A 14,362-nucleotide genomic window follows, 5' to 3' on the forward strand; every position below is an offset into this window, starting at 1 on the left:
CAAAAATCTTATCTAAAAAGTAGGGACTGGATTTGTATGTAAGTATAGCCGTAAGCTACGAACTAAGATATCTTAGTTCATGTTATAAGCTAATTACCTACCAATTATAACACATATTCTTAAAAAATAATTGGTAAAATAAAATTATCAATATTTTCATTTTTGTACTGTAACTACTACAACCAGTATAACCACTTTGATTATACCGATATATGTTCAGTTTGAAAATTTTCAAAATGAATTACTTATCATATAGCTGGTAGGTATTTTATATTAATTATAAATGTATTATTCAAAACTGGAAAGCTCAAAATAGTAGGTGGGCAGCTATACCATAATTATCATTTTTTAAAACATGATTTAAAATTATAATTTTAATGAACTAAATACAAACAGAACGTGTTAATTTTAATATTTAAATAATGAAATGGGATAACATAAAAATATTTTTACTGATCATTATAATATTTAATTAGCTGTAAATATTTGATACATAACTTTTAAAATTTATATTTTTTCGGAGACCAAGGTAATTTCCAAGCCTCTGGCTACTAACTCAAGATTCCGATTCACTTTAAGCAGTAAAAAGTCCATGAGAATATGTAAAAACATAAAATCCTGTCTCTACTAATTATAATAATATTATAATATATATTATTATAATCATATAATAATACAAATTAATTATCATGATCTTTACACAGATATGTACTTTCTTCAGAGTTACTCTCTCTCAATAATATATAATATAATATAGCATTGTACCACAATAGTATCATAAATGTCCAATTTCCTAACAAGATAAGGAGGTAATAACATTTTTTAAATTCTCATCAGTATATATAAAGGTATCTAACACAATACCTACACATACAAAAATAATTAATAAGTAAATAAACTAAAATAATAGCATAAATAACATTATAACAGTACGGAAAGATATTGGATAATATAATATATATAAAATGAAAGATATGCTTAAATTAAAATCAACATAATGCGACCATTAATTATTTAACAAAATGTGTTTTCAGTGTGAATTTACTTTGATCAACTATATTATTAGAACCTTAGCAGGCATTTTCTGGGCAAGTGATTTTTGTTTTAATTTTTAGTGTGTAGAGAGCTAAGGCATCTCAAAGTAAATCACATGGATTGTTTTAATACTATTACTAAATTTAACTAAATAAAATATTATTATTATGCATTTTACTATTTATTATTATTATTATTATTATTTATAAGTGTGTTTAAATGTGTTAGTATGTAAAAAATAAATTACATTTATAAATTATGAGCACACAATTTACTTAATATTATAATGAAATATAATCTAACATTAATGTTTGAACATTTTATAGGTACTGTTTGTTTGTATCTAATTTATATATTTAACTTATAATTTTTATCATTGAATTAAAAAAATAGTAATAGTCATAGGTAATGTTTACTTTTATTATATATTATTATATTATTAATTATGCATACCTATTATTATAATCTATTATATTTATTAATCATTATAATATTTGTAAGAAACAAAATGATTTATAATAAGGGGTACTGCTTAATTGTCTAATGTCATTAATCATCATATATGATCACTTTTTTAAGACCTTACAATTATGTCTATTTATTGTAAAATAGAATTAATAACATATTTGTGTGATAATATGACCCACATTGAGCGGTACCCACTGTAGTAATGTGTTATTAAATTAAATAGTCACTATAAAAATTTTGAATGTTAAATTGCTATCAAACTGTACGCTGTTCAGTTACAAAATATAAATAAACATTAATTGCGCAAATGATTGGGAATTTGAACAGAAATAAAAAGACGAATTTAGCAATCTAAAAAATGTACGAAAATCTCAACTATAGTTAAATATATCATAAGATGCCTCTCAAACAGTCAGAGTATATATGGCAATGCTCACAATTTTGATGAAATATTAAGGAAATTAAATAATATTAATAAAATTGTCGTCTTTTGGTGGTAGTCCAGATTCCATATCATTAACGCATTTCTATTGTTACCATTTGTGTTAAATTATTTAATTAGCTATATGTGTTCCTTGTACAGTTATTACTCACAAAACTTTCATATTTTCGTCAAAGTCAAATTGTTTGTCTATTTAATAGATTCAATTTTAAAGTGTATACTAAATTTCTACAAGAAATAAATATTAAACATTTAATAATTTCAGAATAATACTGATCAAATAAAAATACATTTTATTTACCAATAAAATCTCTATAAATTATGAATCAGAATATAAACTACATTTTACTAGGTATTAATTTAATTTAAAGTGTCTTCAAACTGGATAAAAAAAAAATTAAGAATTACTTAAGAACTTGTTAAAAATCCTCTTAGTTTTATTATTAATTATAAATATTTATTGAACTATTTTTGATAAATAGCTAGAATATTATAATAGAAGTAGACAATCAATTCTCAAAATTATTTGGAAGAGTATCATTATTTTGATTAAATATTTAAACAACTTATTTATTAGAAAAAAAAAATGAAAACTATTTATTTATATAAAAATTTACAAGTTAAAGATTAATAATTTAACTAGTAATATAGCAGTGTATAATTTTAAGTATTAACAAAGTATAATGAAGATATTATACTAATTACTTTTTATATATTTTTTTTTTTATATTGTCATGATTAAATTTTTTTAAATATTATAAATTTTTGAACCTAATCAAAATCAGAATCACAATTCTCATTTTTACTACTTTTATTTTAAGTACATTTTTTAATTATTTTTTTAATTCATTGTTCAAACAATCACAATTATTAAAGTATAGTTAAAACTATTAAATATACAATTGTATCATCAATTAAATAATAATAACTGTATGCATAAACAATACCATAGGAATTCTTCTTCACAATAATTAAAAAACTACGACTATGTTATTTCCAATTGGAATTAAAATTCAAACTATCATTAATATAGCATGGCACTAAAATTTTTTAAACAAAAATTAAGAATAAAATCATGAAATAGAACAGTCAACATCAGTTAGTCCTAAGGAATCTTCTAAGACATAGGCAATTGCTCTTATAATGTATGACATTGTTCCATAACTTCCACTTGGGGCACTGTCATAGAAATGTTGACAAATATACGCAGCACCACCACATAACAGAGAGCCAGCCTGGGTGAGTTCTTTGTGTACTTTTGCACAGCACAAAGTAGCATCTCCATTAATAGCAATCTATTATTAGATAAATAAATAAAAATGTGTGGTTATGAAATATAAAAAACTTTTGACATACTTGATCTTGTAAAAATAATTCATTAGCTTTATGTACAAAATCTTCAATTGTTATTATTCGATGTGGAGTAGGTGAAATTTCTTGTTCAGCATACAGTGTAAATATCATTAATGTTTCAACAATCAGCTGTCTATACTCAGGATGCGGAATCCAATTCAGTACGGTTTCTACAGCTAAAGCAAATTTCAACTCACCGGATGTCATCTAAGTCAAGTAAAAATATATCAATTTAATGTTCAAAATATACGTATCTATCTTGAAAAATTTAACTTACTTCTTGAGTTAGGCTCTGTGATAAGAGTTTTCCATCAATAGCTATTCCACAACACTAAAATTAAAAAATGAATAGTTTTGTTACTTTTCATCAAACTTTATTTAGATCAAATTTATTTAATATGACAACGGATTTTAGGATTGACAAATATATTTGTACCTTTTCTAAAATAATCCAAACACGTTTATAGAATTCTCGAGGTACTCGATTTAATGCTCCGTCTAAACGTCTACGCCGTAACCATTGACCTTGACGATCACTCTCTAATGCATCATTGTTGACTTCCGATTTATCAGTCAACAATAATCCTTCAATTTGGCTTTTCTATTAATTACAATTATCATATTAATTTGTGTATTAGTTTGTTGCTTGTAGTCTATTTTTTTATACGTTTTGGTCAAAAAGTTTCAGTAAACAATTTATGATTTTAATTACAAAAATACATTTAATATGCAATTTGTGTTAGTTTTAATCACTTTGAACATTCATACAATTAAAAAATTGTTATTTGATTAATTGGCATAAAATAAAACATGCTGCGACCACTACATACAAAAAAGGTAGTAATAACTTAAATAATACCAAGGATATCTTATAAATACCAAGGATACCAATAAATATCTCACTACGTGATTTAAGTATATTTATACTATTAATTACCTTACTGACATGACTTGATTTGTAGCTAACTACCGAAAAATTACCACGTCCCACTAGAAAACAAAATCAAATTTGTTAAAATATGTATTTAATTATATTTTTAACTATGTAATTTAATAATTACCGCTACTCAATATAAATTCTTTTCCACTCATGATATGATGTAATAGATTTTTCATCTCAAACGGTGATAAATTAAATAAATGTTCGGAACCTTCTTCCCCTGAACAATTTAATGTTCTAGACAATTCACCAGCCATGACTTGTATAATCAAACCAACTCGAAGCCTTAACATTTCCAAAAACAATTGTGGTTCGGTCCTCACAAACATGGCCAAATAAACTAAAAGTTCCTAAATTTTATAATAAAAATTGAATATATCAGATAGATTTTAAAATCATAAATTGATAAACTTTACCTGTGTTAACATGGCTGTACTTTCATCATCTCCATAAGCATCATGAATTACTTGTCGTAATTCACCTTCAGGTAAAGGTGTTGATATTGTATGCTCATTAAATGGAGGCATACCAATAGTTACCTTAAATAAAAATGTTTGTTAGTTTTTCAAAACATACTTCTTCAAAATATATTTATTTTTTTTAAATTAAATTTACCTGTTTTTGACGAACCAAAAGATCTGTTAAAGCTTTGGCTAAATCTTCCACGCGTTTTCCTAACATTCCAGCCGTATGTCTGACTAAACCCCAATGATTTTGTTGACATGCCTTTTCATAAAGTAATTTTAATAAATCTTTAACTAAAACTGGTTTACAGTCTTCCTTCATTCCTATTAAGAGATTGAAAATTGAATAAATGTTATAAATAAAAATAAATTTAACTATAATTTATATTTGTGTCAACCTGTATCATATTCTAAGCCATAAGTGTCCACTAAGTATTGTAAAATATCTCCTTTTTCTTCCAAGTCTGATTCACTTAACATAGATAAAATACCGTCCAATTCAGCTTCAGCATACAGTAACTCTGTACTTGCCCTAAAATTATGCTTAAGTTTAGGACAATTTCTCAAGAAATATATACATATTAAAACGTAAAGTTGTGATCATTAATTCACTGATTATATAAATAATAACACAAGTATAAGAAAAAGCAAGTAATAGTTTTAAAAAAATTTAAAAAAATTGCGTTGACATTCTTTTAAAATTTTGAAATTGCTTTCTTTAATTTTAGATGACACCAGGTCACTAGCTTTTGCCTTAACTACCCACACAACTGCTCATTCATAAGATACTACATAAATAGAAAATCATTTAAGTGAAAAAATATCTTTTTTTAAAAATTGTTAGTGCTTAAAATGTGGTATCTTCAAGCATAAACCATCTTGCATGTGCCAATGATAAATCTTTGAAAGAAAATACTAATTTACAACAAACATTGTTGTATTGTTAAAATGTTTTAATATTGATATTTTTAACAAGTAATAATAATAATAAATTAAAATTATAAAAAATACAATGTGTTTTTAACAAAATAAAATAAAATAATTAAAATATTATGCAATAAGTGCTATAAATTTTTTTAACACCTAGATAACCACAAAAAATAAGTAAGTATTTTAAGTAAGACAATTATTTATGAATAATTATAAAAAATTTCAGCATTAACTTAATATTCAAAATTATTAAAACAAATATTTATATTACTTAAAACGGCTATGGAGTCGAGGACGATGGTGCTCTCTTTTAGTCGGCATTACTACATTATTATCAGGAGATGGACTTCTTTGTGACAATAAATTAGAAGCAGCTAGTGTTTCAGCTACTTGAATACGTCGTTCTTCAGCTGTTAACAATAGTTTAAAAAAATTAAAATTGAATGAATTGTTCAAATAATATAATTACCGTCAAGCATAAATGATCTGGTTTTCTTTATAGCTCCTTTAACTGACATTTTTCTTTTAATTTTCAAATTTTTGCTAGGCATACGGGTCAATAAAGTAGACTGATTAGTAAAACTTTTGATAATATGCTCATCTAAGTACTGTTCTACCTCCGTATTAAGCTCTAAAAGGTATAATTTATGGTTAATAAAAATTAATAAGAAAATTAAAGAGAAACTTACTGTATGGCATTCCAATTTCTTGACTACCTAAGAAACTAAGATTTGTAACACAAGAAGTGCTAAGAAAGCCATTAAGGTTTCCCAATGTTACCCTAGAAAAAATAAAAATAAAATATACATTTTGAGTACTTAAAACACTTAATATGGTAAGTTACCTTGTTCCGTTAATATAACCACTTTTCAATTTTTTGATTGTTGTTATAACAGCTAATGGAATTTTACCTTGATCTATAAACAGTATGTATAGTATATAGTATTTATACTTGACAATTAATTAGATAAATTAATAAATTAATATTTTAAGGTTTAAAATAAATCAATTCTGTATAGGAGTTATTAAAAACTTAAGACATAGCCATGCGAAAAAAACAACACAAAGCTTAAATAACATGATATGCAGAGCTTGATGCTAAATAAATAGAAATACTTAAAATAACTTTTTACACCATTAATATTGATAGTTTTGAATATATTATATAATTATATAATCACCTTACCTACAAAATTTGATGAAGCAATTATAGTGTATGTTGGACGACCTAACATATGCTTCCAACTCATTGTCAAAAATGCTAGATCCATCATAATATTGTTTAATAACAATTCGATATCATTTCCCATATAATATTGGTCCAAATCAAGTGTCTACTAGAAAATAATACCTAATAGCACTAATTCATTCACTAGGTACTACATAGTAAATACATAAAAACAAAATAAAAACATATCTTCCCTAAATATTTCTATTATTTTGTGATGTATTTAGAAAAATAAAATTTTAATAAAAATAAAAAATAAAAATTAATTTATATCAATCAATTAATAGTAACTCATTAAAATAAAAACACACTCACAAACTTCAAATTCAATCGTATACATAAAACACTTTTTTGTCAATTCTTTATTAATACACCAAAAGGCAAAAACACTATTACTTTAATTATTAATGATTGTTAACTACTATATTTATTTATTATTTACAAAAAAAGAAGAATTTAAATACAAATAAATAATATGATTTGTCAATTTCATAGAAAAATGTTAAATTTAAATTCATATTTTGTTAAAGAATAATATATTTTATAGTTATTAATAATTTATTATTCCACAATATATTAATACAAAATTATATTTTTGAATATTTATAAAACAATAAATACCATAATGCAGTTTTTTTATAACAATAACAACTGTGGGTCGTCCTAATAGGTTTTGCCAACTAGATTTTAAGAAATTAATTTCATTCTTAAATAAATCTATCATCAAATTATTGTCAGACGCAATGTAATACCTTTGACGATCTGTAATCTAGATTTAAATAATTTTAAAAAATAATTATATTTTAACACTGATTTAACCTGTCCTATTGTATTATTTTAAAATATTTTTTAAACTAAAAATTTAAAATTTTTCAGTTTTCCTATACTACTTCTATAGTATTATATGAGTGTTGATATAAATAAAATATAAGGTGTTAACAATCTAAATTAATGTCAACAAAGGCTAATATATATTTTTTTTTAAATAATATAGTTTACATGTGTAATCAATCTATTATCTACATTCTACATAGTGTATACTCCTTACATTAAAAATTGATTGTAAAAATAATCATTTTATTTATTATATAACCATACCTGTGGAGTGAAGGCAAATATTCGATCTTGTAATGTATATAATTTGCTGGTACTAAGAATTCCAACATCACGAGATTTTCTTCCAGATAATCCAAGTTTTTCATTTCGACCTGATATTTAAAGATAACATAAACAATGATCATTATTATTTCGGAAAATAAAAATAATTGTTATGATTTAAATTTAACAACAGTATTCTCGTAAATACAAAATATTTTTACTTTTAAATTAAAATATTATTGTATTATCAACTATACAATTAGTAATAGCTTACCTAGTTCCTCCCCCCTCCCCAAACTATTACAGAGCGCATACATACAAAAAAAAAATAATAGCTTACCTAAATATGTATAAAGATGACTAAGAACAGTTGAAGGTTGCACCTCAATTGGTGAAACTTCGCTAATGGTTTGAACAACGATATCATGTTGGAGAAGGAGATCACGAATTGCATTATCTTCAGCCAACACAACTACTTGTACAACAACATCGGGTTTTTTTTCCAAACATAAACGCCTATTTAATGGATCTAGTTCTCCAACAGCTAGAAAATTCTATGAAAGTATATAGTATTTACTGTAAATGATCTTGGTTACAAATATACATATTCTAAAAAAATAGCTTACTTCTTGTAAAAGTTTTCCAAGCATATAGAGTGACTGTGCCCATAAAAATGGACATCTTCCTAACGCTATTCGTTTTTGACTCCCTGGGTTTTCAATTTCTGCATTTATATTCTCACTCTCTAATGCATACAATTCAGGTACAAGTTTTATATCATCTTCAGAATCTATCATTACCTGCTCAGTATTAAAAAAAATTATTATTTTAGTAAACTATCTTAACACGTACAAGATTTTAACTATTTTCTTAGTATTTTTTTTTCTTACCTTTTCTAAAGCATCAACATAAAAATTTGCAGTTACTGTATCATTTTGGAAACAATAATCTAATATCAGGTAACAAAAAAATAATGGCCATTCACATTCAATCTTTTCAAACACCCTTAGTTCGTGAAGGTCATAATGAAGTCTATTAGGATCCTATAATATGTATAAGTCATTTAAAGGTAAAACAATTACTAAGAAAATTAATTTACTTCACGTGGAGTTTTGTGGCCATCTCTTAAAAACCGTTTACAACCATATTTGCCCATCAAATTTGATACAATAGCATTTCTTGTTAACTGAATCAGTTGTGGATCATCAACCGAAAACGCCGGAAAGCTAATAACCGACAAAAGACTGCTGTCTAATTCTTTTGAATTTGATTCTCTTGGTAGCATAGACTAAAACATATAAAATTATTTTAACGTTTATACTCAAACGAAAAACTTTTACTTCACAACATTTACTTTTACTAGTTATTACTAACTTGTAAAACGGCATGACATTTTTGCGCTTCATCTGACAATATATGTATCACAGAAAATGGCCCACCTCGTGCTCCAAATAAGTCCAAATCATTCATTGCTTCCAAAGCAGCCTTAGCCATTCCAATACTGCTTGCATTTAATTCAGGTAGACCATGATTTGATTTATCACCTCGTTCCCATACACCATAATCCTAAGTAAAATCCATAAAATAATATTCATAGTCTTATTTAAAAATAAAAAGCAAAAATGTACTAACCGGTATACAATACGCAGATTCAATATAAAATACTAAATTTTGAATAAAAGACACTTCGTCCAAGTTGAACACAATTTGAAGACCTTAAAATATAATAATGGACAAATATTATAAAACAAGTTTATAGAACAGGATAAATAACCCACACATTACTTTTTAGTATTATAAAATACCAGAATACTTTATTTGAAAATAATTTTTCCGAGTACATACTGATATTATTAAAAAAATAATTATATCCAGAAGATGAGAGAATGTCAGTACTATCTACTTTTGACCTATTACCAATAGTCAATAAGCCAAATTTGTATTCAGCAGAACCAATCATGTATTGTTAATTTTAATCTACCGTGGGTCGCATGCTGAGAATTTGTCTTAATCATTTTTAATGCAATATTATATATTTATGTTTTAAATTACCAAAAAATATTTATAACTATAATTACTTTTCAAATTCATAAATTTTAATATTTATTGTATCAAATTTCTATAACATATTATATAATTAAATAATTGAACTTTAATATTATAATTATTAATGTCTCTTAGAAGTATTTCTCACGGTATTTAGTTATAGGTCACATTAGACAAATACACACATTTTTTTTATAAGTTACTAATAATAAGGTAGGTGTAAGCTTAAGGTAATAAAGAGATACAATGATAGTGGTAATTAAAATAATAACAAAATAAGCAAATATCTTATTGTGCAATTAATAATAAATTAATATTAAAGTGAAACTGTCTAATTATCTAACTTAAAGTTGATAACATTAATGTTTATACATTGGTTTCTTTATGATATTGAAATTGGAATGCAAGTAAGTAATATATAAAATATTAAAATTTAAAAATTCTCATATACCACATAAAATCTTAAACACAAAAAAAAAAGCCAATACACAAATACAGATAATCTTAACTTAAAATTTTAGCATAATTTAATTCATTCAAGTATTTAAGCTAAAAACATAAAGAAGTTAATAATTGTGTTTGAAAATGTTATATTTTATTTGGATTTAAAAGTAAAAAACAAATAGTGCACTGATAATTGACATACTCTCAAACAATGTAACCATTAAAATACATTAATGATAAAAAAATTATACTTGAAGTGCATTTTTTCACTACAATTTTTCATTAAATAATTATAATATACAAGACTAAACTAGCTTAATATTAATATTGGTTTGGTTACAAACTAAATTACCCAATGTAAATATTGCAAACATTTTCTTAAAATTACCTGATGCTGTCATTTGTGCTAGTATTAGTAAATATAACGAAATAGCATCAATTTGTAAGTGTCCCCATTCGTTATCACCAACAACTGTTTGCCCTGTTGCAGAACTATATTTGGCATGTAAAGAATGTAATGGATTTTGGGAAACTTTAAATTGTTCTACTTTATCTTTTTGTTGCATCATTGCCATTAATAACCCACGCATCAATTTCACACAACTCTGCAAAACAATAAAACAATAAAAACAATAAATTATAATTAAAGCATAACTAAATTATGTATAATATAAATATCATTTTTTTTTTTAATTATATGTACCTACTTTAAACATAATTGTTCATTGTCAGACATAATAACTACCAATATAGGTACTTTTAAAATTTTAAATAATAAACATTCATAAATAACTATTAATTATTAAATTATACAAATTATATATATTAAAATGTATTATGGTTACTGATTATGATAGTATCATTAGAGGCTATAGCCATTAATTTAACTCTAGATTCTAGAGTAGAGATTATACTTTATAGTGTTGAAAAAAATCAAAATTGAATAAATAATATATTATAGGTACAATAAATTATAAAGCTATGAAAATACACTTAAATATATAAAAGAAAAATTTGATCTAGTTATAAATGTTCACGTATTAAGGCTTATGTTTTAAAACTAAAAATAAATAAATATTTTAATATATTATGATTAAGCAGTCAAACAAATAAATAAATTTAAATGGTATTGAAAAGAAGTTAAAATATTAAACAATTTGCAAAAAAATATCATTAGAAGCTTATGTAAAATTTGTTATATACTATATTGATTTATTCAAAATACCTGTTCAAGTTCATAAGTTTTTGCTCGGTCTTCATCCATATCTGCCATTTTTTTACAGGCCATAGATAAGCCCCATACAGCCAATACTGTATAAATATTGTCTCTGATCCAAGCATCTGAATTACTTGGACTGGCTGGAAATAAGCCTGTGACTGGATTCTACAATATTATAAATATGATTATTATTAGCACTTTCATTTGTAAATAATTGACATTTACAAACAAGACTACAAGTGCATTATCTCTTGAGTCACAGTCTTCAGTGTTATTTAACATTAACAGGATTGAACAATGATTGAGAGTAGGATATTGGGATAGAAATATTACAATAATAATATGTTGATCGTACCTGATGACATAGTATGATATTGTGGACCATTTTGTGATAGTAGTCTAGTCGCTGACCGGCAACGCTTCTGTTGTTCATTTTTGACATTCTTCTCGCAGACCGCCTGATTGATCACAAAGCGTACAAGGACCGAATTGAAGGTAACAGACAAAAACTTAGGTACCAAATGCGTTGATTGAAGATGAACGGCAAAGGTTGGGGGCTCCGGGAACTGGGTTTAACGCAGCAATCGGTAATCAGGTAGTTAACAAAACGAATTTTAAACAACTCGACAGCAGAGATCCGGGCACGTACAGTTGAAAAATCGGACTTATCTCCCTCCGGGTGATCGGGATTCGAGGGTCCCGGACGATCGTATGTGACGTACTTCTATTTATAATAGTAATAGTAATAATAAATAATCATCCGACAAGATACATTATGTATTGTACTATTGTAGTACTTATAGCAATTATTGGTTTTTCTCTTTCACTCGTTCCTACATCGGCCACTTGCGGTCTCTCTCTATCCCACTGGCTAGTCCAAACTTTTTGAATATTGAACTGTCCGTATCTCATTATATTATTTTTTATATTATCATTTCTCTCTCTTTATCAGCTCGCTCGTTATCAACGTTTCACATGGCCCAGTAATATTATTTTTTTTTTACGGTCGTCACTAGAACGCCGGCGTCATCCGTAACTGCAATAATATTATATAACGATGTCAGTAGTATACAAGGTCGTACTCACAAGTCAGAACGAAACTGTAAATCCTAGAGAAGGAGAGGGGGGAGGCTATCATTGTATACGAAAAACGATTGTACGAGTGGAGACGGCCTGTCAGCTTGTAACAAAGCAAAGGTATTTCACGATATTGCTGTTAAAGTAATTCGTTTTATAATTATTATTATAACTATAGTAGGTTGATTGATTTAATTTTAATAATCATAAAATAATATATTATTATTTTTATTACTATTATTAGTTTTTAAGACAATACATAAATATATCCGTAAATAGAGTAATCTATTATTGTTGACAAAAAATGTTCCTAACACAATCGATAAATGATAATATATACCTGCCTTTTTATTTTGTGATAAATGTTAATAATGTATACGTATAATACATACCTATAAATATATGATATATTTCAAGTAGTCTAGAAAAATGTATGTATGTGTCATGAGCACAACTTGTATTTTTGTATTGCGTGTATAGGGTGGAGCACTAAAACGGCTATAAATTTCAAAGATAAATTATTATTTATTTTTATTATAATAAAATACATAACTTGCCATTTATTTTTTAAAAATGATGTCCTCAAGATGATTGCCATCTCTTCTCAAGCACTCTTCTAGCGTCTAGCCTACTTCGTGTATATTTTCCAAATTGCAAATCGCATTAGAGTATAATTGCCCCGTGCGCGCGCTTATGTGGTGTTAGTCGGAAATATAACAAATAGGCTAGAAGAGATGACTATCATCTTGAGAACATAATTTAAAAATAATAATTGGCAAGTTATGCATTATATTATAATAAATAATAATTAATTTTTGTTCGTTTTTTTATTCTATAATTTATCTTTAAAAATCGGCAGTTTCAGACGTTTCAGTGCTCCACCCTGATAGCTCACTTCAGGATCATTATTTTAATTTTTTCCGATTAGTGAGATTTCAGGCAGGTCATGTAAAAAAAATAGATATTAATATGTACATTTTTCTACTTTTAAATTAAATTTAAAGATTATTAACCGCGTCAACATAAACAGTAAAAAAATGTAAAAACTATAAGATAATATTATATATTATACATTATAATTTATAGGTATGCATATTATAATATTATATAGTATAATGGATTACTATTAAGTATAAACCATAAGGGGTTACTTTATTTGTGTAAACACTGAAAACTAACAAGTAATTCATAAATAGTTTCAAGTTTTATAAGACAAACGGGAAATAAAATAAATTTATATTTTTAATTTTAATTTTCTATTTATAAATTGTAATTTTTGCACAAGCAATTTAATGTTTTATTAATAAGCGGTCTGAAAAAAATTATTATATTTTAAATTTACATAAGCAGATATCAGCGAATTATTTTGATTGTATTTAAAGATCAAATTATGTAAAACTATTAATCAGATTAATGATTATAATGATTATATGATAGCCAAATGTATATTGTATGTTAATGTATGGTAATTACATATTTACATTGATAAACAAAAATATATTATGTACCATCACTATGATAATAATCAATACTTTATTATATTACATAATTATTAAATTAATAACCTGTAAAATATTGAGCCACAAAATACTTATCTATGTAAAAACAGTAATAATAG

General features: G+C 25.3%; 1 protein-coding gene across 3 annotated transcripts; it reads right to left on the reverse strand.

Moving 5' to 3' along the window:
- Nucleotides 1-2,738: 2,738 nt before the first annotated feature.
- LOC132924633 (probable phosphorylase b kinase regulatory subunit alpha) lies at nt 2,739-12,630 on the reverse strand. Of its 3 annotated transcripts, XM_060989053.1 has the most exons (25): nt 12,465-12,628; nt 12,023-12,391; nt 11,674-11,832; nt 10,837-11,053; nt 9,591-9,673; nt 9,333-9,524; nt 9,058-9,246; nt 8,849-9,001; nt 8,585-8,758; nt 8,299-8,512; nt 7,959-8,068; nt 6,819-6,966; nt 6,477-6,549; nt 6,322-6,413; nt 6,102-6,263; nt 5,904-6,042; nt 5,101-5,234; nt 4,854-5,026; nt 4,655-4,777; nt 4,360-4,588; nt 4,236-4,288; nt 3,735-3,899; nt 3,576-3,629; nt 3,302-3,505; nt 2,739-3,240 (listed from the first exon to the last, which is right to left on the reverse strand). In XM_060989053.1, exons 2-25 carry the CDS (start codon nt 12,107-12,109, stop codon nt 3,019-3,021), a joined length of 3,549 nt encoding a protein of 1,182 aa, XP_060845036.1. In that variant the 5' UTR covers nt 12,110-12,391; nt 12,465-12,628; the 3' UTR covers nt 2,739-3,018. The 3 variants fall into 3 exon arrangements, with proteins under 3 accessions (XP_060845036.1, XP_060845035.1, XP_060845033.1); XM_060989052.1 differs by lacking the exon at nt 6,819-6,966 and adding an exon at nt 7,482-7,629 and having other exon boundaries at nt 12,023-12,630; XM_060989050.1 differs by having other exon boundaries at nt 12,023-12,628.
- Between the last annotated feature and the right edge of the window lie 1,732 nt (nt 12,631-14,362).

Source organism: Rhopalosiphum padi, chromosome 3 (assembly GCF_020882245.1).
Source record: "Rhopalosiphum padi isolate XX-2018 chromosome 3, ASM2088224v1, whole genome shotgun sequence".
NCBI classification, from domain to species: Eukaryota; Metazoa; Arthropoda; class Insecta; order Hemiptera; family Aphididae; genus Rhopalosiphum; species Rhopalosiphum padi.